Consider the following 24,516-nt stretch of genomic DNA (forward strand, 5'->3'; position numbering starts at 1 on the left):
GAAAGTTACTGCCTAGGTTCTCTGATTAAGTCTGAGACATCAGATGAACTGCGAGTCATGGTCGCCACGAGTCCCAGCCTTGCGCTGCTTGGCGTCACATGATTGGCAGCCTTGCTAGAAGCTTCTGGTGTCCGCGACTGGGAAGGTCATCCGAAGTGTCTGGTATGACGGCCCCCTGATAGTTGTTTCCCTGAGCCCCTCCTGTGTGACGCGTTGCAACGCGTGAGCGTTGTCTCCGCAATTGGCCCCTCCATAACTAGGTATAGCCACACGCCTCACAGTCGTCTCTGAATTCATTCCCGAATCGAGCCACATGCCTTTGACTCGAAAAGTCCGTGATCAATGCGAGCGTTCAACTGCTCCGCCACGGTCGGAACTTGCAGGCCACTCCGCGCGATCAGGCTCGGGAATCTGGGTAACTAAGCGACGTTGCGTTGCATGTCCTTCGTCGTTACGATCATCTCTGAACTTATCATTAATATACTCGTACTAAATGGCTCAGCTATCGAACACTGTGCTGTTGTCCTGATCGGCTTAGGTATCCTTGTTCATGATCATCACTAGCGACAAACCGTCTTGTTCACATTCAGCTTCATGGCATCATCCTCAGCCGCAACTTTGCGTCCCGCACCATTTGACGCACAAAGCTCATGATCTGTAATACCGTGGTATCGCCGTGGTGTTGTGGCTCCTGACGGGAGATTCATGCATCACAGTGGCTTTTGGAACACCTGGGGCACTCTCATCGTTCAACTCAGGCAATGCCGTGATTCTGCTCGGAACGGCCTGTCCCAGTGGCTTTCTCTGGCTGCGGCTGTTGAGCGACTGCTCTTCAATGATGCTCAACGGTGATTGAATGACAATATCCGGCTGTTGCCAGTCTCTCGATCCAGACCAGGAGTTTCTGTCGACGCCGTGGAGATGGTGGGTCTCCCCTGCCATTGGTGGCAGCTTGGGGGAATCTGCAAGGAGCGAGGTCGCCCTTTCACTTCGGGAACGGTCCATTGGCGCAAACACTCGAGACATCATCTGAATCTGGTGCGCTTGCCACTTGATCTTCTCCTCTTGCTTGCGGACAATCTCTTCTTGGTCTCGAATTTTCGTATAAAACGCCTCGAGGTCGTGGTTGAGCAGCATGATCAGGTTGATGTCGTCGCTGTTCCATCTCCGTCTTTTCGTGGACTTCTTAGGTGCTTTGCGCGACGAGGCCGGGTCTTTGTTTGTCTGGGAATGCTCGTCACTGGAACTGTGTTGGTGCCTGCTGTCGCTTGTGGCCGGTCGCTTGTTGTTTCCGCTTGAGCGTGATCCTGGCCGCCGTCCGGGAGTGAGAGACTGCTGCGCTTGAGAACCGCGTGGAGTCGTTTCGGCCATTGGGCTTTCCGGCGGGCCCTGTTTGTGGACGAGGGGATCCTTCAGCTTGGAGGGTTTCTGCACATATTGGAGCGTGTTCCGCTCGGGGCTGCGACCTCGACCTCCAATGCTTGGAGCGGGACTCATTGCACCGGCCCGAAAAGATGCTGTGACTGGATTGGAGTCGACGACCACGAAAATGTTGCTCTGGCTGAGAATCTGACAAGGGGGCTTCGAAGGAAGGGCAGCGGAGCTGGATGTCGACATCCGACGAACCTGATGGATAGGTCTCTTACGTGTACTCTGATGATGACTAGGAGCCGACCGCACAGATATACTACCAATGCTGGCGGAGCATGAATCCGGAACAGCAGGAAATCGATCAAGCTCATCCGAGATGTTGTTGGCAGGCATTGGCTTTGAGGCAGTATCCTGCTCAGTGTGGATGCTGGACTTCTCTGAGTGACTGCGTGAATCGGCAAGGTCACGCATTCTTCGTGCCCGCACCTTTTCAGCACGAGGCCCACTGAGGGTGCGACGTGTAAACTCGACAGAAGTTGCAGAGCTCTCACGGCGAAGCATTAGGCTTGCCTCGTCTCCGGAACTCCTCGTCCCGGTACTCTGCTGGTCTAGGGCTTCCGGTGGTAGTGCAGGTAGGGGTATGTTGGGTGGAGGACCCCTGTATCTGTGGACCGTAGTGCTGACAGAGCTTTCCATTGAGGTTTTTGGTGGAGCCGAGTCAATTTTGGCTTGCAAATCACCGTGCACTTGAGCCTCAATGCCTGCAAGGGTGTCGATGCTCATTATCGACCTCGCAGGACGTAAGCGTAGAGGAGGCGCAACGCTTTCCTGCTGCTGATTTTGTAGCTTCTGAGCGTCCGACCCTACACGGGCATTCCTTCTGGGGCTATGCGAGATTGACCAGGCTGACGTGGTTTGATCTGTGCCTTGCAAGCTCGTCAAACCGTCGAGAGTTGCACTCGACGGCTTCGCAATAGGCCCTGTGTGGTGCAAAATGACGGAGGAACGGGCCGGTCCAGCAATGACGCTTTCATTGCCGTTCTTTGTCTCTTGCTGCGAGCGTGGACGGCGATGTTGAGACTGCAATGAGACGCGCTTCACTGCCCTTCCAGGTGTCATCAAGTCCCAACCCTCGCAAAGAAGGCTCCTTCGCGATGCCAGCAACCAGTCGCTGTTGGAGCCAAAACTTCTCAGCATCTCCCTACATTCATCTGAAAATGATCTGTCTTTCAAGGGATCATGAAGCGAAGGGATGAGCGAGATCGTAAGATTGCCTCGCGCACCGTCGTTCTGGCGGTAGCTCCGCCCTTTGAGAACGGACAGGGACCTCCGATGAGCTGGACTCGACGTGACTCGCTTGCTGACAGCGGCGTCGCGTTGCCGGCCGGTGTTTGCGATGTGCGTGCGAATTCCAGCCGGCAATGAAATGATGGCTGCCGAGCCCCGCCCGGCGTCCCGCCGTTTTGTAGATGTGGCCTTCTTGTTCATGGAGCGTTTGCGCGGCCACACTTGCCTCCTGGGGCGAGGCAGCCGGCTCACGGTTGGTTTCACGAAGCGCCAACACTCAGCAGTGCGAGCCCAGACCGCACCGTTGTGCAGAGAGTCTAGACTGCTTTCAGTGATGCTTCTGTCGTTGTTCGGTCGCTTGGCCTCCTCGACAGGGTTAGGGCGCTGAAGGTGAGTCTGTTTCGGGAGAGCGCGTTGCTGCTCAAAGGACTTCTCGCGCTTGGAGAGCTGCTTGCCTCTAACCTCATCTGCTGTGAGATGGTCGTCCAAGAACGAGTCTTTGGCACGAAGGGGATGCGGCGGAGGTGTCGGTGGTTCTGCCCAGCCGTGCCTTCTTGCCCACCTTCTTGACTGGCGAAATTGCGGAATGCGCGATCGTGGGGTCGACACTGTGCTTGCAGGGTCGCCTTGTGAAACAACGCCGGTTCGCAGGAGTCCGCTACCCTCTTCCTCCATCTCGAAGGTGATGTCCGGCAATCCTGGAAGGTGCTTGTCGAGATATCCCATTGACGTAGGCATAGTCCTAGAACTCTGCGTCATCATCGGGTCCCCAATCTGGTGTTCCGCATTGGGTTGCGATATGGCAAGCTGATCAGCCTCGCAGCATGGGACGAGAGCATGAAGCTGTTGCGGGTACACGCAAGACCCTGATCTTCAAGGAACGTGGTACGGCAGAAAGCCAACGAAGGAGCACAGCTGCGGACGAACTGAATCGAAGATCACTGCGCAGTTGCAGAAGAGTCAGTGCGCGCTGGCCAGGGTCGGAGGGAAACATTCCTGACTTATGCCATCTCAGATGTCGCGTCTGCACGCTGTCAAGCATGGATGCTGCCATGGACTTTTCCCTTTCGGCGGACGACTCGCTCGAACAATACCCTCGACATGAGAGGGGGGTACCCGAAAGGGCGAAGCCTAGCAAGGGCTGCATACGCTGCATCGGGTGGAACTTGAAAATTGACATGGTGCATGTTTTGACAGGTTGGTGGTGCGCTGAGCTGGGTCTGAGTCGGCCAATTGCGGAGTAGAGGATATACGATACCCGCAATGTGGGCTGTGGGAGGCGGGGATCGAGAAGTAGAGTTTGCGGTAGCTGCAGAGAGATGTAGCCAAAAGATCGGAAGACATGTAAGCAAAAGATCGGAAGGGGAGGTTGCAAAGAGCTGTCGCAAATCTTCCCAGTTGCCGGTGCATACGGAGCTGGTGAGCTGGGAGCGCGAATGTTGAGCTGGTAGAGACCGTCGACCTGGTAGAACTGGTCAGAATCTGTTAGTCAAAGCAGGAGACCTCACCGACGCGCAGACGCAAGGGATGAATGAAAGTTGCGTCTGACTTGACTTTCGACTGGGAACCGCAGCTGCGGAGCTGCGTTCCTGCTGTGCTGCAATATTCCCAGCGACAGCATGGAGCCGTCTCACTCACGCTGCTCATCCAGTGGTCAATCGCACCCTGCTCAGCACGGAGGCCTCGACGGCGGACAAGGATCCATCTACCGAACTTCTCAGATTGTGCCTCACTAATTCGCAAGATGGCTTGCAGGGCCAAGGAAGGGTGTCGGCTCTACTCCGTGTTTCCGAAGGCGACTAACATCTAGGCGTGAACTTTGACAGCCTGTTTGTATGACCTGTCACAAAACCTTCTTTCGATGGATTGCATGCATCGATGACGCCCCGCTCAGATAAGCGAATAGACGGGGGTCAATTGGTAGGGAGGCTGCGCAAATGACCATGTGAATACGTAGTGCTCTCATACATTCACTGCGAGGATCGAAGGGAGGGCTGTGAACGTGCTCTGCCCCAGGCAAGGCGTCAAACGGCCCCAGAGACGCTGAAGTCACGGCACCAGAGCGGTCTCCTTAACGGTGATTGATACACCAAAGCCCTCTTTATGCCACCTCCTCGTGCATTCGGTTACCGAGGATCGCAATGTCCTTGTTATGCGTCGATAGTTAAACACTAATAAACCTTGAACATGGCATCCAGCGTGGGCACGCCCTAGATCGACTAATCTGCGGAGTTTGGCGGCCTAAAGGGATCGAACGAGCTCCCAATTCAGGAGCTAGTTGCCCCCTAAAGGGTTGAAGCGAGGGTGGCTTCGTGACCATCGGGTGCGGCTTCGCTACAACCCGCCACCGTCCGCCACCACACCTGTTTCAAGGACTCATCGCTTATCATCGTCATGGGCGCCCCTTGGACTTTCAGCCAATGGCCGCACGGCTCGGAAAGCTAACCGGCGTCCTTTCGACCCAGTGCCCCGTCAGCGTGGTTGCCCCAGCTTTGATGTGAACGACACGACTCGGCGACCTCGACGCGCGGTCGCTTCGGACATGCAACCGGCGACCAATTCTTGCGGGGACAGCGGGCTCCTCGATTGGCAAGCCCGTAGTCAAGCGACCACTTGGACGTACGTGAGTAGAGATGGGAAGTAATCGACCAATAGATAGCTTCCCTACAATTCGACCAAGACGGACTCCCCCACAAACTTCACGCGCACAAAAGTACTCGGACATGAACCTCGAGGGAGTCTTGCGTGATTTTGCAGATCACAGCTTCTGAGGAACCGACCCGCCCGAGTGGCCGCGCCGATCCCGGATCGGCATCAGGTCGAGCAGAGTCTCCAGACACCAGACATTATTAGAAACCCTAAGAAGACAGGGTTTCTGTCAGATTCAAGGTTCAAGACTGTCTCTCCGTCAAGGTCCCGAATGCCGTGAGCCTTGGCTTATTGGTCAGTAATTAGATTTCTTGTTGTGGAACGCTGGAGGCATATGGCGCGATCGGGCGAAAAGTCAAACGTCGTACACAGTAAACACAGGCCCCGCGTCGACAGTGGAGCTCAATACTCGAATACCTGTCGAGGCCTTTTCAAGTCATTATCTAAGAAGTCGGAAATAAGGCGGCACAGAGAAGTCATAGTGCTGGTGCACACGGTCGCCTGGTTTATTGAAAAGACTTTCGGTGGCATGGCGCGAGCAATTGTTCATTCATATTGATATCAGTCCCTGGACACCGTGGCGGCGGGGACTGACCCTAGCTGTCGCGTGGTTGACGACGCCGATCGCTGGTCGCCGATCGCGTTCGCGTTTGACGTGAGAGTCAACACTCAACCCCTGGGTAAAGACCAAACCCTGAAATGTTTCTCATAGTAATTTGGTGGATGTCCCAAGTACCCCAGTTTTGGCCTCAGGGTCTCCGTGGCAGGTGTCTGTCCCAAGCGAGACCGTGCCGGGACTGCTCGTGATGAAGATAGAGTTGGCTGGTTCCGCTGATCTCTCGAACTGTAGTCCGTGGTGCGAGTATATGCACGTACTCGAAGTGGTCAAATTGACTGCATCCCTGAACCGCTGTCAACCGGCAACCGTGGAGTACCTTCACAGTACTTGTAGATATACGAGCGTCTCGTATTCCTGTCGACTGTGTGGTCTCAAACTCAGCAGGTGGTGGCAAAAGTCAGCCTGTCCTGGACATAAGGGGGTCTCTCATCTCCACGTCCTCTGCGGCCTCACTTGCCTACCCCCTCCCCCTCCCCTCCCCTTCCGCCCTACCTTGACCTACTTAGCTGTTTGTCGGTAATGGACCCTCGCTGATAGTGGGGTGCCACCCGGCCGCTCGTGCTGATACTGTTGGCGGTGCCGGAGCTGTTGCTCTGCCCGAGCTTATTCCCGCCCCCCCCTCCCCGAGCTGATACCAAGTATGAGTACACCTCTAGTTGTTAAACACCGCAATGGGAAACATTCCAGGATTCAAGATCACCTCAGCGGGTCGGAATGGGGTTTCCTCACACAGTAGACTCCCGATTCCTCGACGGAAATTGACGAGTACATCAACGGCGTGCCTGAAGCTCAATCTCCGGAACTTGTCTCGGTGCTATGTTCCGACTATCGACAAGTTAGAGCTCTACTGTGTAAGCACATGTACCGCAGAAGGCAAAAGAGTCTGTGACGGCTCAGAATCAGCCAAGGTTCATCCCTCACTCGATGTCGCTACCATCGTCCAGTCCGAAGATTGTTACCTCAGCAAGGCTGTTTGTCTGGCGAATTCTACACACACAAAGGTGAGTGTTATTGGACAGCACTCACTCTAAAGTTTCGGCGTACGGAGTGCGTACGCACCTACTCCGTACTTCTGCAGGTGCGGCGTGCGCCTGCGGCTCCGGCAAAGTCCAGGTCACGGACCACACTCTCGAAAAGGACGTGCACTACGGAGTAATGCAGATATAGTCCTGGTTCATGCTGGCTATGAATGCACTACGGTAAGCTTTCTCAGCCGTGGCGTCGCATCCGCGAATACTGCGTTTTAGCCATACTGAGCAGTTCCGAGCCCAGTGCGAGCCTGTGATGTGTTCCTCGATGACGGCATGTACACGATAGACATTGTAAAGTCCGCATTCCCCTGGAGGAGGGAGAGTTGAGGCCCTGCCTGCCCGCTGGAAAGTGAGTTCAAGCGTGGCGGTTTTCACCGTAGTGTGCACTCATTTGTCAGGAGCTTGATTTACCGGAGTGCTTCCTTCGAATGGCAAAGCAAGAGCAATTACGGAATACACCGCTATTCAACAGGCACCGTGTGACTACTGTATTGGTGCGAAGAAATGCCATTCTGCCAGTCCGCATAATCCGGCTCCACGGTGTACTGTCGCACACCCCTCGAAGTTGCCGAGACCCGCGCTTTTCTTGGCTGAGGGAAATGAGACGACAAGCATCAGCTTCTCAGGGTCCCAGATGCGGATTCTACTTCATCATAGGCTCCTAGTCTTTTCAGCCCTGCCCTTCAGTCTTGCCGCTTCCAATCCACCATTAGGATGTGCCCGCAACGCCTAATATTGGATTTGGCTGTTTCCATTGGGAATGGCAGGCAGCCCGTCAGAGGCTCACTTCGAATACATGGCCTGGATCAAGGGTATGCCTGATGCATCTCAGATCACACAAGGATATGGAACGCGGCGGCACCCACCTATGGCTTCGGCTTCTACAATTGGCCCAGATTTAGAAGGAGGTCGCCGGAGCGTCCGAAGACACGACCTCAATACAACTCGCATTCGGACAAAACAGCTCTTAGATGCTTTGTCTTCGCCTGAAGAGTTGGCGTGAGTGGAGTCGAACATGTGTTTCAGGTGCAACAGGATGGTTTCGTCGCACAGGCAGGCCACAGTAGGGCCGCTAGAAGGATGGGACAGACGTTGAACGGCCTTACCTCAAGGTTTCTGGTTTCGGGCATGGCAATTACCTGCACGCTGTCAAATGACGCAGTCACAATCAACGGATCTGATGTAGCGAAGGCGTCTGGCGCAAGCAATATTTATGAATTCTTCTCGACACTTAATCAAGAAGGACAGCCCAAAATCGAGTCGGCTTTGCTGTAACAAGTAAATCATATCCCACCATCTTGCGCCCACTCCGTCATCTTCAAGTTGTCCATCATGCAGCGCCAGCTGCGTACACCCGCTCGGGTTCCTGAGCGGTCGACGCCATCATATTGCGGATACCCTGAGTTAGATCCACGCCGACTCTCTCCTTCGACAAGAGATCCACCAGGAGCGGGCTTGGCTTGCTGTCCCGATACGGCTGGGTTGCCGCCTGACTTTCCTTGTACTTTTGAACGTTTTCCAGGTACATGTCGAACAGATAAGACGAGTCGAGAGGGCCACCTTTGGCTTCTGGATGGAACTGTGTCGAGAAGATGGGACGAGATTCATGGATCAGTCCTGTGAAAAATGTCAGCATCGGCAACGCAGACTAGTGAGACTACTGACCTTCATTGGAGTTGTCGTTCAGGTTGAGGAAGTAGGGCTTCCACCCCTTTGGCAGCGTCGTGGCATCAACAGCATACCCGTGATTTTGACTGGTGATATGGCATTTTCCGGTTGTGAGATCCAAAGCCGGAATGTTGTGTGCCCTGTTACCATACTTCAACTTGATGGTCCTGGCTCCAGCGGCAAGAGCGACAAGTTGATGACCAAGGCAGATTCCAAAGATGGGAATCTGCGAAGTCTCCATCAGCTTTCGAAGGTTGTAGACAGTATCATGGCAGTGGGTCGGATCACCCGGGCCATTGGAAATGAAGACACCATCGAAGTGGTGGGCGACCTTGTGAATGGGGTAGTCGAATGGGAAGCAGGTGGCACTAGCACCCCGGCTGACAAGGCTGCGCAGAATGTTCTCCTTGACGCCGCAGTCGATGACGGCAACATGTGCAGTCGGTGAAGGAGCGCTAACATGGAATGGTGCCTTTGTGCTGACTTTCCGGACCAGATTGATCTGCTCAGGATCGATAAAGTCCTCATCCTGGTCTTGATCGTACTCGTCTCCGATAGTAATTCTAGCGAGACTAGAGCCTTGCTCTCGTAAGTAGGTGACAATGGCCCTGGTGTCGACGCCGGTGACGGCTGGGACCCCTTCTCTTGCACACCACTCGCTCAAGCTCTCCACGGCAGTCCAGTGGGAGTATTTCTCTGCAACATCAGCTACCACCACTCCTACGGCCTGGATGTTCGGGCTCTCGAAGTATTTCAGCAGGCCATGCTCGTCTCGCACATCAGAGGGGACACCGTAGTTGCCGATAAGAGGCTGGGTGAAGACCAAGATCTGGCCACGGTATGAAGGGTCGGTGAGGGACTCAGGGTAGCCCACGAGAGAGGTGGTGAAAACAGCCTCCCCTGAGACGTTGCTACGAGCACCGAAGGAGGTTCCGTGGAAGATGGGACCATTTCGAATGGTGAAGGTGGCCCGCTCGTGTGTCACAGGGGTGTTCTTGACCTTCTTGTGGAACGGCAGCTCCTGCTGTCGAGGAGTATTGTTCGACACCGTAGCCAGAGATCGAGCTCGTAGAGGGGGGGTGCCTCCAAAGGCGTTGGCCGCCTTGGGCACAAAGCTGCTCTGCTTCAACGTCCTGAAAAACATATTGCACAATTATGACTGTTGCTCTTGTTCCTCCACACCGCTAGTTGGCTTGGGCTTTCCACAAATGATCTGTTCCGGGGGTTAGAATCACGAAACTGGGAGAGGAAGGGCCGGTAGGTACCACTAATGTAATCCTATGGATCTCGCATGTTAGCAAAGGTACCTGTGACGTTGATTGTTGCGGTGACACAATAGGATGAGGTGCTTATCAGTGGGTTGGTGGGACGGGTCCTGGACGACTTACTTGAGAGGTGAAGATGCTTGGGAGGAAGCACATGAACGCGATGGCAACTCCTCTGCAGGCAAGGTAAACAGAAGTATTCAAAGCCTTATCAAGGCAGGTAGGTGGTGCAAAGTTCCTCTGCACGAAATTCTTTTTCTTCTGGAGCAAAGACGTAGTTCTGTGGAGATGGAGAGCAAAAGATTGGTGAGGCTTGTCGATTGGAGGGCCCCTCACAAAGAGCTTGGGCGCCGCATTCAGCCAATCGCCAACCACGGGAAAAATTCTCTGTCATGCAAAATTCTGCTGCGGGTGACGAACATACTGCAATTCGAGCCTCCAATCGAAGAACACCGATTGGGCGCAGAGACGCAATTATCTCTGGTAGATGCCAGTAATCTGGTCACGTGCGGAGCGCCTTCACCTTAGGACTTCGACCTCAGCTTGACCTCAGATCAATCTCACTTGTTGCTGAGCTAGAATTCATCAAATCGTCCATTATTCACGTTGCTCCGCCTTTGGACTATACAGCTCCAGCCATGGAGCGGTGCATCGCACAGTCTTTTGTATATGTCAACTTCGCAAGCGACCTCCATCGACTCTTTACAAAATCAAACCGCGCCGCATGCACACAAAGCCATAACTTTTTCTCTTGTGCTAGAGTCAAATCGAGAAACCGATTCTTCGTCGATCTCAGCCTCTAGCCTTCCACCACGAGCTTCGTGCCGGCCACAGTTGACGCTTCTCTGAACAATTAAGACCATCTCGTTGGAGTCCCTTGAGAACTCGACGCTGACAATTCTGGCTCAGTTTGCCATCCTGGCCCAGACCGGCCTTGCGCCTCATCCCGCTTCACCAGGTTCACACGCTGCGGCATCCATCACGCGTCTTCTGAAGCCTCCTTGCCATGCCTCTCCTGCCATGCCTTGACCTCCGCCATGAAAGTCTCCCACACACCCATCGATGGTGAGGCTTCCTCAGGATCATAACCCCGACCCAGGTTGATGTCCGTGGCAATGACAATCCACGCATCCTCCGTTCGGAGCAGCTGCTGCTTCTGCTCGTGGCTCATCTCTTCAAATGCATCCCGCTTCTGGATGCGCAAGGTATTGCTTGTCAAGGCCTCAGCGAATCGTTCTTCCAAGGCGTCGGTTTTGGCGCGTGCGAACGCCCACTCGGCTTCTAACTCGCGCATTCTGGTGATTGTCTCTGCGAAGTTCCACTTGAACAGGCTGACGTCCTGCGCAGCAGCCTCTTTTCCGAGTCTCAGCTCGGTATTCATATGCTGCAGGGCATAGTTCTGATTCTTAAGCTTCTCGACCTCATCTCGGTGTGCGCGCTGGATGATCGCAGCTGTGTCTCCCCAGACCTGACTCTCACACTGTTCTCTCCACCGTTGGCCGGCCCGATTGCACTGTGCGAGTTGACTTTGAAGCAACTTTACATGTTCCTCGGCGTCATGGAGGTTCAGGTCAATGTTGAAATTCTCCGCTTCGAGTTCACATTCTTGTTGTGCATCTCAGAGACAGTCTGCTGCAGATGAGCCACTTCCGCTGTGTGCATCCGCTCCACTTTGGCCAGTGTGGACTCGAGATTGGACAGCTCGAGTGCTGCAGCCTTGAGCTTCCTCTTTGTCTTCCCGACGTGCGCTCGGGATTGACGAAAGTACTCCTCTTTCCAGATGGCATATTCGTCTTCGGGCACTTCAGGCTGACGTCTTAAGACTTTGGGCAAATTCTCCATCCAATGCTCCACTTCGTTCTCGAAGACTTCGTAGTTGGCGGCGAGCCTCGCACATTTGTTGTTCAGAAGATCCATCTCAGTCTGGATTGAGCTTGCCTTCTCCTTCTCATCTTGGAGCTCCTTACTCAAATTCTGATTGACTTCGATGAATCGAGCTGATATGGCCTGCGCCGCCTCGACTTGGTTGCGGAGGTCTCTCGATTCGTTGTAGGTGCGCATGATCGGGTCGACGACGTCTTGAGGATCAGCAATCAGCTTGTTGGTGAAGTCATGCAATAGGGTCTGGTTATTGGCTTCAACCTCCGCCAGGCGAGCTTCCAACTCGGAGGTCAATTCGCCAGCAGCCTCCTTCGCCTGGAGGAGATGGTTGATCTGGCCTTCCAAACCTCTGATGTTGTCCCGAAGATGGCCATTCAGGTCGTGGGCCTGTGAAAGTTGTCCTTGGAGCCGCTGGGTGAGTTCATCAAAACGGTAGCCGTTCTGGTGAAGTTGACGGTTCAAGGAATCTCGCTCCTTGATGACCTCCTGCAGCATGCCTCGAACATATTGAGAGTCAGCCTTTGCCATTTTCGCCACTTCACAAACATGAGTGTATGAAGCCATGATTGCTGGGAGGTCGAAACCAGCAGCAGCATTGGCGACATGATGGGATTGATGTGGAACAGAAGTGGCTTTCTTTTCTTCCGCAAGCTGGCGTTTGGTGAAAGCCAATTCGTGCTGCAACTTCAGTATCCGCTGGGAAGCCTCATCTGCTTCAGCCTCGTATAAGCCACGTTGACGTTCAGCCTCCCGCAGCTTTTGCTTCGGTGACGTCGAGTCTCTCTTCACAGTCGACCGGCTGTGAACGGAGGCCCGAGCACAGGGATTGTTGATGTTGCAATGCTTCTCCAAGGTGGCGGTTTTCGAGGGCCTTTTCAGCAAGCTCATAATTTTGAAAGCCTGCTGCCCCAGGAATGTCGCAAATCGAAGCACGGGACATGTCCAGAGAGTCGTCATGATGTTCTCTTACTGTCAGCGAGTCACTGGCATCTCCACGGCTTGTGAGAGGATTTGAGTCAGCTGCGCCTGAAGCGGAGGTCTCTTCATTTTCTGAGAGGTGGCAAGACCCACGAAGGATGATGGAAGTATTGTTAGGATTGCTTTGCAATAAGGAGTCACCGGACTGGACGTCATACTCTTCTTCAACAACCGAAAATGCACTATGCAGAGCAGCAGCTACGCCGCCCAATCCTTGAGTCAACTCAATATCTTCAGCAGCAACTTGATGAAGAGATGCCAACTTATCAAGTGCAGCGGTCTTCCGGTACTTCCCAGCGCAAGACTTTCTCAGGACACCTTGCCAGAATTGCTCGGCACGAGAAGCAGAAATGGCAAGTAAACGATTCCAAACTTGTCGGTAGATGAATGCGCCATCAAGGTGGGCTGGAAGTCTATTCGGGATGAGTGCCGTTGTGGTCGACAAGTGTGATGATACTGACAGTAGCAGCTGAGACCTGGTGGTAAGCTGTGTCGTTGTGAAAAGGTAGGTGAAGGGTCTGTACAAGACCATTCTTGTCAAGCTGGGTCTGGGGACCAGTGCGCCCAAGTCCTGCACACTGGGAGCATCTCGCGCCTGGGGCAACGGCTTTTCGGGAACATCTTCAAGATACTTGTCTTGCTGCTTGGCACTGCGAGCCCTCATCTGATGTGAGCGTTAGTGTTGATAACGGTAAGGGTTGGACTATGACTTACTTGTCTTGCCATCTCAAGTAGGGAGCAACCAAGGCCGACCGCAAGTCCTCCGACAACTATGGCCGAGATTGATCGGGAGGGCATCCTGGCTGATCAACGCGCGATGTTCTTCTTGGTCTGAAGTGGGAATATGGTTTGGTGAGTTTGCAAAGATTCTGTTTGTTTGCAAGCGCCTCTCTTGCGGAGAAGATGGTGGCAAAGGGAATAGCAGTGGTCAGAGAAGGTCTTGAGTGGCGCCTTTTCCACGAAATAATCTTTCGTCAGAGTTCGGATGATAGAAAGGTAGGAAGAAATGGTAGGAAGATACGAGGGGGAGAGAGAGGTCAGCGACAAACGCGCAACTGCCCACGCAGTCATCTTAGTTGCTCGGAGAAATCGTCTTGGGATTCGTATTTGCGCGTATCGTTGCTGTGAGGGCGCTCAGGAGTGAAGGCAACGGGCCGGATTGATGTGTATGTCAATGGAACAGCCATCGTCAGTGAAACGGGAGGGTCTGGAGCGCACGAAGCTCAGCTCGGCGGCATCATTACGAGGTGCCGACAGTACGGCTTGAGGATCAAGAGGCGTCAACGATGTGTCTAACGTGGTTCAAAGCACTGCGGCAACCATTCTGAGAAAAAGGGGCGTCGTCACAGGCCGCACTGCTTGCACGTTGAAGAAGGCTCAGGCAAGGAAGCTGCACAAGTATATACGTATACATATGGCCAGCAGAAGAACCCCAGCCGCTGGCGTTCACCAGTCTCGATGCCAGGGTGCGCAAGAAAGTGGAGATCTATCCAGAATTACTCTGTAATCGCGCCCAAGATGAGGTCCCCTTGTTTGCCGCAATGGTGGGCATGAATCGTGTCTTTGTGGCCGGGCTGCGAAGAGCGAGACCTTTGTGTCGTATCACCCCGCTTGTCCATACTCATCTCCAAAGGATACAAAGTGGGACGAGGCAAATGCCCAAGAATATCAGACAAGAGAGTCATCCCGAAGATTGGAAGGTTCTTTCGAGCAGCTTCAGAACGACCACGGCGCTCGAATGGCATTGCTGGCCTCTGATAAATATATACCATGACAATATCACACGGGGTAAGAACAACCGTGGCTCACTCGAGGGATGTGCCGTTTTGACTCTGCACGAAAAGCACTTGCGGTAACTGGTTGGTCCTGTCCGTGACATGCTCCTAATTATCGGGTTCATGTTCGTTGATACAACAAAGACTTTCTGCCTGTGTCAGAGTAGCCTTTTACCGTGTTCGACATGGACACAGCACGAGTCCACTGCACAGTGGCTAGGTGGTCCAATGGAACAGGAACCGTGCAGCCTTGCATAGAGGTTCGCCTGAGCCTCGCCTGAGCCTCGCCTCTGCCAAGTTAGGTGTTCGCTTACGAGCCTTGCGAGGTACCATACCTAGGTACGTAAGCGACAGCGTGTGCCGAGTTCGCCGAGGAAGATGGCCGAGCCCCCTGTTCACGGTTGTGTTCGCTGTGCCCTGTGCCCCTTTTCTCCGCCTTACGAGGTACCGTCGACCCCCTGACTCTTGCTGTACTGTAATCTGAGCAGCAAGTGCCCCGTCGCGCGTAGCTAGCCACGCACCCACGCACACCATAATTAATCCCGTGTCGAAAAGTCCACAATGCAGTCCCGACTCTCGACCCTCGCTTCACGAGTGTCGCACGCACCGCTCCTGCCAGCGGGTGTCCAGTGGGGAACCCCTCGCTCGTTGCTACAGTACACGATATGCACGCATCGCGAGACGACGAAAGCCTTGAGAGCACCTTGACATACACGATCACGCTCACGATCACACTCAGCCGCGGGGCCCAACAGACGTAGCATACAATCTATACAGGACAGTCATTCTTTCATTCTTACGTTCATACGTACCTACGTACACCAGCCACGGCATTGGTGGTCATCGGCCAATCCATTACTCGCCGTATACTCCCTCCCCCGCGTACTCTACGGTACCAACGATACCGACATGGCCAACGCAAGCGACATCATCACATACATTGGCGTCCCGCTCGCCGTGCTGGGCGTGCTGCCCATCCTCTACACGTTCATGCTCTCGATCCTGACGCAGCGTCGCATCCGCTCGCTGCTCGTCCACCACGGGCACCGGCCGGTCTCGACGTCGCGGCCGCACGACGGGTTCACGCTGCGCAGCTCGCCCATGACGAGCATGGTCGAGGTGGAGCTGCCGCGGTATACGATTGCGCCGCTGGACCGGCACGAGAAGGAATACTGGGTCGGGACACACGAGGCGTGGGGGCCCAGCGACGAGGAACACAGCCACCACCACCACCACCTGCTCGACCGGGGCGATCGGGCCGAGAGCACACTGAGCATGATCGAAGAGGGCCGTGTGAGGGGGTACCTGAGAGGCGGGTCGTGGCGCGCGTTCCACTGGAGGAAACTGATCGTGGGGCGGAAGTTGTATCGGATCCAGTATGAGGACGAACTGAGAGAACCTCCCGCCGAGGTCGGGTTTGAGGAGCTGGTCGTCTTCCTGCTGGACTGGGGCGCCGTGCCGGACAGTATGGGCTGGGAGAAGTTGAGGAGTGGGGGACTGTGGACGCCGAGTGGGACGGTGTTGTTGAGGAGGATGGACTCCGCTGAAAGTGACGAGGGCGAAGAGAAGGCGAGGAGGCAGAGGGCAAGTGATTGGGTGCTGAGGACCAGTATGCCCGATGAGAGTGATGGCATTTTGAGCCTTACTGTACGCTGGCCCAGGGATGATGGAGCATCAGCACACGCCGGGACAGGGTCAGGCTCAGCCTCCGCCTCAGCGTCGGTGGCGGAGATGCGTGGAGCAGCGAGCTTGCCGCCGGGCTGGGGGAGGCTTAGGCAGCCGGCACTCCTGGAGGCTAACGACAAGAATGCAGAGAACGAGAAGGACCTACCCGCCCGGATAGAGGAGCTGAAGGCGACGCATAAACACAGCGTGGACAGCACCAGCTTTCGCTTCCACACCGAAGATAACCGCATCCAGAGACTCCTTTGGGAACACAACAACGTCGAGACAGGGTTCGTGTGCGAACCCTTCCGCTACTACGAGCAGTCGACAGCCGGACTTTGGTTCACTTGCGTGGCTTCAGCCCTCTTGTCTCACAAGCAGTCAGGCGGTCTCTGGGCATTCGAGATCCCCGCTGACATCAAGGCGTTTGTGCGCAAAGACAGCATCCCCTGTGGTGTGATGGTCATGCTGGGTCTGCTTCCGGAGCAAGATGCCCCCCAGTGGTCAAGCGAGAGCGACAACCCGAATGGGGCGGCCGAACGAGGACGGATTCAGCATCAAAAATTCATGGCGCGCATGGCTGCTGAACGGTTGGAGGCCACCATGCCGCCCGAACAGGCGAGGATTCACCGCGCAAATAGGCAGGCGAAAGACCTGCAAGAATTCCACAACGAGACGGTGGCGAGCAACGCGGCCAGACGTGAACGAGAAGAGAGGATGATCAATGACGCGATTGCCAGTCCGAGGATGAGCATCAAGAAGGTGGCAGAGACGTGTTTGGTATGGCTCATTGAAAAGGGCCAGGTTGGGAAGGAGTGGACTGTCGAGCAGGTCGCAGAGGCGGTCCTCTATCTGATCGTCGTCGAGCTGCAAGGCCAGAAGCAGGGTGATGAGGGCCACAATGAGGATCTGGGGGATGCCACGAGGATTGTCCGCATTCTGGATGAGTGGATGTCCTGGGCAACGGCTGGAGGAATGAAGAAGCAGCAATATCACATGCTCGAGGATGACAGGGACAAGCTGGCGCTCTGCTTGGCTGTTTCGCTGGTCGCCGTCGTTGCAGAATCTCTCAACTCGAGCAGCGCCGGCAGGGGCAGAGTTGGGCTGGATATGCTGGAATGTCTCCGGCTGTGGAGGAAAGTGAGGCTGGGGTGATGACTGTATGCAGAAGGATTCTCATGCGTCTTTCGTCGTAGAAAGTCAACTCCGACGTACCCAATATGATGCCGTCGTGCGTGTCTCAGTACGGAGTATCTCGTCTTTGTAGGCTCTTCGACTGAATGAGGTGCTTAGTCATCACCGGACGCCTGGCGAGCGGGGCGGTGGTGCTTGATCAAACACACCTCATTCCTCCCATGACCCTGTGTAGGATCTGTTCCTTGTCGTATCGAATCACCGAGTCCATCAATGTCGATATGGGGACGAAGACGCCGCAGAACGAGGGTCGTAGAGACAACGGTAAGTGATCGGATTTCTGTTCAACGTTCGTGCGACGTACACTGATTCCACCCAGGTGGCCCACCAAATTCAGATGGAACCTGTTGCACGGGCGGTGAACCTCGGGGCTCGCATACGTCTCGAGACGGGGATGGCTGTCTCGGAAACGGGGGAGGCGATGACGAGAGCGACGGCGACGGTGACGGCGAAGGCAAGGAAACGAACCTGGGACCGCTAGCCGCCACGTCACCAGCTGAAGTTGCCGACGCACCGAAGAAACGGAGGAAGCCCAAGAAGAAAAGGAAGAAGGGACCGACGCCTCTGCCTACCGAGCAATCGTCGCCACCGCGAGTCTTGCTGAGCAGTCTCTTCCCGTCCGGCGAGTGTCCCGAGGGCGAGCTGCAACATTACACCAAGGGCCCGACAGCAGCTGCTGAAGCACGCTACAACGCACGTCAGAGCTCGGTCGACGATGTCTTCCTCCAGAACTACCGCAAGGCCGCTGAGGTGCATCGCCAAACTCGACGATGGGTCCAGGAAAGCGTCAAGCCCGGGCAGACACTCCTGGACATTGCCGAGGGGATCGAGGATAGCGTGAGGGCCTTGCTCGGCCACACAGGACTGGAAACGGGAGACAGCCTCAAGGCCGGCATGGGCTTCCCCACCGGTCTCTGCCTCAACCATCAGGTCGCGCACTACACGCCCAATCCGGGTCAAAAGGACGTCGTGCTGCAGCACCAGGACGTCCTGACGGTCGACTTTGGCGTCCACATCAACGGCTGGATTGTCGATAGCGCCTTCACCATGGCGTTCGACCACACCTACGACAATCTTCTCGCAGCAGTGAAGGACGCCACGAACACAGGGGTCAAGGTGACGCATCACTCCCCGACATGATCCCCAACCCGCTGTCGGCGGGACACATGGCTAACGAGCGTACCAGGCCGCTGGGGTTGACGTGCGCATAAGCGACGTCAGCGCGGCGATCCAAGAAGTGATGGAGAGCTACGAGGTCGACATCCGCGGAAAGACCTTCCCCGTCAAACCAGTGCGCAATCTCTCTGCCCACGACATCAAGCAGTACCGCATCCACGGCGGAAAGTCCATCCCGTTCGTGAAAAACTCGGACCAGACCAAAATGGACGAGGGCGAGGTCTTTGCCATCGAGACGTTTGGCACAACAGGCCGCGGCTACGTGCACGATGATGTGGGCTTTGATCCTCCCGATGCAAGTTAGACGCTCTTTACATTATTGGCTAACGGCGCATCAGGTGGGCATCTACGGCTACGGGCTGAATCACGATTCCCCGTTGAATGTACCTCTACCGTTAGCCTCGGCCAGGCGTTTGCACAAGACGATCAGAGAGAATTTCAGCACGCTGGTCTTCTGCCGTCGCTATCTCGACAGGCTTGGGCTGGAGAGGTATCTCGCTGGCGTGAGTACCACAACAATAGCGACGCTAGCATCGAGGGAAGTCGTCCCATGCTGATTGATACCACGGCAGATGAATTCTCTTGTCTCCCACGGAATCGTAGAGGCCTATCTGCCGCTGGCGGATGTCGAAGGATCATACTCCGCCCAGTTCGAACACGTAGGTCCCTCACTGACATTTCAGGGCGCTCTTAGCACGGGGCTGACTGACCATGATCTTAGACTTTCCTCCTACGCGAGACGCACAAGGAAGTCTTCAGTCGCGGCGACGACTATTAAAGTTGGCACTCGACGAATATCCATTTGCGCGCGTAGGCTGCCCCGTCATGGCCGGTCGATCAGTGCTACCTCGTTCTGTTTCTGTTGGTTGGGATGGAGTCCTCTCCCTCTCTCGGACGCCCCTTGGTGCTGGTTTTTGTCCCCCCCGGGTTTTCCCAGCACCGTGACGCGAATGCGAAGGGGTTGTCGTAGATACTGTGTTTGAGACCGCGAATGGCGTGTGATAGCATGTGTGCCGTATTGAAAAAGAAACCACAAAAGCTCACTCCTCGATCATCCTCTTGTCTCTTGTCTTGCACTTGAACCTCGCCTTTTGCACAATCTTCCGGTCAATGCCTGAAACGCGGGGCCGTGTTCGGAAAGCCCCCGTCCATTGACATTCATGGATGACACTGCGGTTCGGCCCCTTTGGTGTCAACGGTGCCGTAGATACGGGGGAATACACCGCTCGCTTGCCCGCCTGTATATCATGCTCAAGCCTCCAGCTCACGGATTGACGTGGTGTCGGCAAGTCGACGGTACCCCTGACAGCGAAACACCGTCAGAACGGTGGTAGACCTACCTAAACTACGAGTACCTCGTACGTGGTGATGTAGGATTATTGCAGGGAAAGCCGCAGTAGTGCTACAAAGCTGATCCATGGACCGCTCCCTTTCTTCCGTATGCCTGCGCGAGTCACGGTGAGAAACCAGCCAGTCCGTAGTGGAGACTGTGCGGTTGACTATCACGGCCTCACGTGCGCACAAATCGCGATTCTTCACGAGAAAATAAAAAACAATTCCGCGCACAGACAAATCTGCCGTAAACACCCGCATACCACTGTCTCCATGAACAAATAATAAGATGGACTATACAAAAAAGACACTTCCCTGTGCATCAGCCGTGAATCGAACACGGGGCCCATCGATGGCAACGATGGATTTTACCACTAAACCACTGATGCCGGAGCACAGGCGAGAAGGAATTCTCTGTGCTGATTGTTAGGCTAAAACTGCGGACAGCAATTAATAACCGCGAATTTAAATTTTTTTGGCTATCCGTAAGCTTAGTGGTCCTTACAGTACTGTACGGGAGGCTAGCTGCGTCTCGGATCACGGCCAAGGCTTAAGCGGGGGGTTTGCGGGCACACGAGGCATTAATCGATGTCACTACTGCTATCGAGGACACAGTACTTCGGACTACGTATGTTTCTCTAATGGATTGTTTCTAGTGCAGATTTCCTGACTGCATGCGTGCGTGCGTGCGTGCGTGCGTGCGTGCTTGCCACCAAATGTACAAAGCATTCAGGTTCTGCTGCTCGGACGATTTGTCTACATAATCCCGCCGAACACTATTGGGAAGCGGGAACATCTCCGTATATACAATCGCGCGCGTCACAGCTTCCTATACATCTCCGTAACGCCAGGCGGAAGCAACCACCCACTGTTGCAAGTGTCTTCAACAAAGGAAAAGACAGCTTGCCGCTCGTTATGATCGCCCAAGAACCTTCTTCAAGACCTCTCCTAGCTTCTCCTCACAGTCATCCCGCAGCGCCATCGACCTCCACGCGACGAATCGATCGGGTCTGACGAGGATACATCCGTCCTCGTCAATTTCTCGCTTTCGTTCCCTGTAAGAGTGTGTTAGCACGGGTCTTCGATGCACAGTGTGGCAAAGAGCCTTACCAATCACGATAGACATCAATCCACTGGTGTCCCCAGCCGATAGTATGGGTGCTGATATCGATCCCAAGCTCCTTGCTTAGCTTCTGCGCAGCTACGATCCACTTTTCACCACCGATACCCGTGATCAGCGAAAACTGCCCGTGGCCAGCGAGATCAATCGTTGAGGTATGGTTCTTGACGGGCATGGTCTTGTTCAGCCATGCATGTGGCAGTCGGTGACCCGGGTAGGTGCTGACTTTGTGGTGCAGGATTGGGTCCTCCGGCCATTCGGGTTTCGGGGTGCCAGCCTTGATTTCATCATCCAGGTAGACGGCCGCCGAGTCGTATCTGTGGTTCATCTCCACGCCGAGGCCGTGGAACTCGTGAGCTGTGCCCTCGATGGCCGCGTTGACCCGTTTCCTCCGCTCTCGAGCTTCGGGCGACGCCAATTTCAAACTGTGGAAGATCTTCATCCTCTTCTCCACGGTTTCTTCCATCAAACCCATCTCCTTCCACACGGGGACATGGTCCCGAATGCCTTGGTTCGCACGGGTGACCACACCTAGACCAACGGGCTGTCGTTCATGGCTGAATGTCTCGAGGATCGAGGGCGCAGCCAGGCCTTGTTGGACGTACTTAATCTTCCACGCCAGGTTGAAGGCATCCTGCACACAGGTGTTCGATCCAAGACCGTTGAAGGGTGGGTGTCTATGTACGGCGTCTCCCAGACAGAAAATGTTGCCTTCAGAGTAGTATTCGGCGACAATCTCGTTAATGTACCACTTTGAAATATCGAGGATCTCCAGCGGAAGATCGTCTCGGCCGACGATTTCTTTGCATCTCTGCACATATTGTTCGTGAGTGGGCTCCTTCCACTCGGTGCCAGGCTTGGGGAAGAGGATAAACATCCACCTGTGGATGGAGCTTAGTGAGACATTCTTCTCGGACACGACGGTTGTTAACTTACTCATTCCATGGCTTCACCATCCTGATCAGACCACTCCAAGCGAAATCGGGATATTCCCGTTCAGGTTGGAATACCCAATGCAAGTTTCCTTTTCTGGCTTCGACGTAGTCACTCAGATCCACCTTGACCAAGACGTTGATGGCCAGACCCTGGCCGGGTTTCTTGATCAGAGGGATCTTCAATTCGCGGATGACTTGACTCCTGGCACCATCACATCCGAACAGATACTGCGAGCGAATAAAATACTCGCTCTGAGTCAGCTCATCACGCACTCGGCTGAGGATCTTGCCATCATCTTCCTTCTTGAAGTCGACGATGCTGGTTCGGAACCTGACGTCCCACCCTTGGGATGATGCTCGTTGGACCAAGATGGGCTCGAATATGGTCTGGGGAAGATCGACATGATGGCAAGGGGTTGCTGCTTCATACTCTCCGTGGCGCTTCGGATCATTGCCCCAAGAATAGATGCGGCCATACTCCTCGCCGGTCATGTCGTGGCACCAGCGGGTGTGGACCATGCAATCACCCTCCACTGCTTGGTCCAAACATGTCTGCTCTAGGTCGATGTCTCTGAGGCATTCAAAGGCGGCCGGGTTGGTGATATGTGCCCTGGGCGTTTGGGACGTGGTCGGTGCTGCAGAGATCATGATGCCTGTCATGGAGTAGGGTGGGTGCGATAGAAAGCATGCGAGCGAGCCACCTGCCGGCCCGGCCCCGACGATGAGGAATGGCGTTTCAACAATCATCGAATTGATCTCCGGAACACCATTGGTAACCACTGAGCCAGACATGTTGTGGAACGTGATGGGATATGGACTCAAAGTGCCCGGAGGATGAGACGTAGATAGAAGATGTCAATTAGAAAGAAAACTCTGACCTTGCCGTCGTCTTATTGTGGATATATACCAGTCTGATCAGGTCACCAAGTACCCTCGGGAAAACCCCCCATTTCCCCGGATCCACAGCATCGCCTGCTGCGGGAGTGGGGAGACTGTGCTGGCCATGGTCGGCCAATGATTGCACTACTCCATGGTTTCCGGCGATACTTGGGCATTTCCTGAGTGTCTGCGGAACTTAAGCGAGGCAGGATGATGCATGCTTGAGGTGTTTGCCGTCGTGGTTGACCGTTCGGCAGCGGGCCGGGAAAGGGTCGAGGGGCAAATCTACTGAGAGGATCGCATCAGAGGGTGCTCGCAAAGACTTTCGTAATCACCTCCGCGGACTGGATCCCAAGTGGCTGTTTAGATACTTGATGCTCGAACGAGTTAATTACCACTTGCTTGGTGGTGGACATTTGGCGGAAAGAACAGATTCCGGTCCCGGCGAACCTCGCTTTCCCGCCATCACCGCCCGGAATCGAATGACATCACTCTCACTCTCGCTTCACATTTACCTAGTACCTCACACCAACCTGAATGGTGCTCCGTTCCGCTCCAGCTCACGGCGCTGTACTTTGGTAGACTTCGACAACCGCCTTACGGTCAGTTGCTTGATAGCATTGGTCACCGATTGTCTCGAGTTCCTTCGACCAGCCGGACACAGTTGACCTCCTGAAGGTCACCTCCGTCAGTCCAGCCCTCTCGACCACCCACACCATCGCAACCATGATTCTTCGACCTCTCGTACGCTCCTCCTATTCCTTGCCCTCGATTTCCAGATCTATTCCAGCTCCGATATCTCGGACAGGACTGAGGCGCCCTGTTCTCGTGGCTTTCGGCTTGACAGCTTCCCTCCCTTTCCTCCAAACTTCCTCCCTCATTCGCCTCGACTCATCACCCTCTTCTCCTCCCGCAGCAGAGTTCAGCAGCTCGCCCTACTCACACTCACGCAACGCTAAGACACCCCTCACAAGAGATGGCAAGTCCATCAATCCCGCTGCCGTCAAGCAAATCAGTCTCGGCTCCATCTTAGGCTTGGGTGCGGGACTGGTCGTCTCGGCCTTCTCGACAAGCCTAACATTGTTGATTGGCTTGGGCATCGTGGCATGGCAGCTGGCTGCGCGCAGAGGTTATAACTTGATACCAGTGGATCGACTGCAGAGATATTTCACGAACATCAATTTGCGAAGTGCCATCAATGACAATCTGGCTTTTAAGATCAGCTTTGGGTTGATGTTTGCACTCTCGGCGTTTGGTGAGTTTTGAGGTCGGCGGCGGCAGAAACGGAGAAGTAAACCCTGGTCGGTGCTCATGTGGTAACACCATGGCGACTGCGCACGACTTCTGTGTGGTCTATCTACTGCAACAAGACAAGAGACGTCCGAATCACTCACGCTGCGCCACTTTTTAAAACCACTAGGCCACCTTCGCACTTCCACAATCACCCTCTATCCTGGATATCGGCAAGACGATCCAACTTGGTCACATAAAACCCATTGGCTCTGTGACGCGGTTTCCGCTTTCTACCATTTCCATCCCCTTCATTCGACCGTCTTTTAGGAGGTTGGGACAACTCATACTTATGAATCAAACAGTTGATGAGGCAGGACACGGTTTGAAGGAAGGGGAAACTACTGGGGTGGATGACCGTTCTGGTAGCGCCTTTCAAGAGCTGAGTCTGTCCGATGTCC

General features: G+C 54.7%; 7 protein-coding genes and 1 non-coding gene across 8 annotated transcripts; 3 read left to right on the forward strand and 5 right to left on the reverse strand.

Annotated features, from left to right (window-relative positions):
- Window positions 1-648: 648 nt before the first annotated feature.
- G647_05499 (uncharacterized protein) lies at window positions 649-3,417 on the reverse strand (the record flags this gene model as incomplete). The annotated part of the gene is made up of 1 exon (XM_008729829.1): window positions 649-3,417. The coding sequence occupies one exon, from the start codon at window positions 3,415-3,417 to the stop codon at window positions 649-651; it is 2,769 nt and encodes a 922-aa protein (XP_008728051.1).
- Window positions 3,418-8,287: 4,870 nt separating this feature from the next.
- Window positions 8,288-9,769, reverse strand: G647_05500 (carbamoyl-phosphate synthase arginine-specific small chain; the record flags this gene model as incomplete). Its single annotated transcript, XM_008729830.1, has 2 exons — window positions 8,288-8,574; window positions 8,623-9,769. The coding sequence occupies 2 exons, from the start codon at window positions 9,767-9,769 to the stop codon at window positions 8,288-8,290; spliced, it is 1,434 nt and encodes a 477-aa protein (XP_008728052.1).
- Window positions 9,770-10,869: 1,100 nt separating this feature from the next.
- On the reverse strand, window positions 10,870-12,659 carry G647_05501 (uncharacterized protein; the record flags this gene model as incomplete). The annotated part of the gene is made up of 2 exons (XM_008729831.1): window positions 10,870-11,403; window positions 11,493-12,659. 2 exons carry the CDS (start codon window positions 12,657-12,659, stop codon window positions 10,870-10,872), a joined length of 1,701 nt encoding a protein of 566 aa, XP_008728053.1.
- Window positions 12,660-15,433: 2,774 nt separating this feature from the next.
- On the forward strand, window positions 15,434-17,344 carry G647_05502 (uncharacterized protein; the record flags this gene model as incomplete). Its single annotated transcript, XM_008729832.1, has 1 exon — window positions 15,434-17,344. One exon carries the CDS (start codon window positions 15,434-15,436, stop codon window positions 17,342-17,344), a length of 1,911 nt encoding a protein of 636 aa, XP_008728054.1.
- A 260-nt stretch (window positions 17,345-17,604) lies between these two features.
- G647_05503 (methionine aminopeptidase, type II) lies at window positions 17,605-19,337 on the forward strand (the record flags this gene model as incomplete). Its single annotated transcript, XM_008729833.1, has 6 exons — window positions 17,605-17,647; window positions 17,703-18,499; window positions 18,570-18,833; window positions 18,898-19,062; window positions 19,132-19,218; window positions 19,281-19,337. The coding sequence occupies 6 exons, from the start codon at window positions 17,605-17,607 to the stop codon at window positions 19,335-19,337; spliced, it is 1,413 nt and encodes a 470-aa protein (XP_008728055.1).
- An 872-nt stretch (window positions 19,338-20,209) lies between these two features.
- On the reverse strand, window positions 20,210-20,280 carry G647_05504. The gene has a single exon. It is a non-coding gene; the product is annotated as a tRNA-Gly (tRNA).
- Window positions 20,281-20,804: 524 nt separating this feature from the next.
- G647_05505 (uncharacterized protein) lies at window positions 20,805-22,738 on the reverse strand (the record flags this gene model as incomplete). Its single annotated transcript, XM_008729834.1, has 3 exons — window positions 20,805-20,946; window positions 21,002-21,892; window positions 21,948-22,738. 3 exons carry the CDS (start codon window positions 22,736-22,738, stop codon window positions 20,805-20,807), a joined length of 1,824 nt encoding a protein of 607 aa, XP_008728056.1.
- Window positions 22,739-23,551: 813 nt separating this feature from the next.
- Window positions 23,552-24,091, forward strand: G647_05506 (uncharacterized protein; the record flags this gene model as incomplete). The annotated part of the gene is made up of 1 exon (XM_008729835.1): window positions 23,552-24,091. One exon carries the CDS (start codon window positions 23,552-23,554, stop codon window positions 24,089-24,091), a length of 540 nt encoding a protein of 179 aa, XP_008728057.1.
- Window positions 24,092-24,516: the final 425 nt, after the last annotated feature.

The sequence above is a fragment of the Cladophialophora carrionii genome, assembly GCF_000365165.1.
Source record: "Cladophialophora carrionii CBS 160.54 unplaced genomic scaffold supercont1.4, whole genome shotgun sequence".
In the NCBI taxonomy this organism is placed as follows: domain Eukaryota; kingdom Fungi; phylum Ascomycota; class Eurotiomycetes; order Chaetothyriales; family Herpotrichiellaceae; genus Cladophialophora; species Cladophialophora carrionii.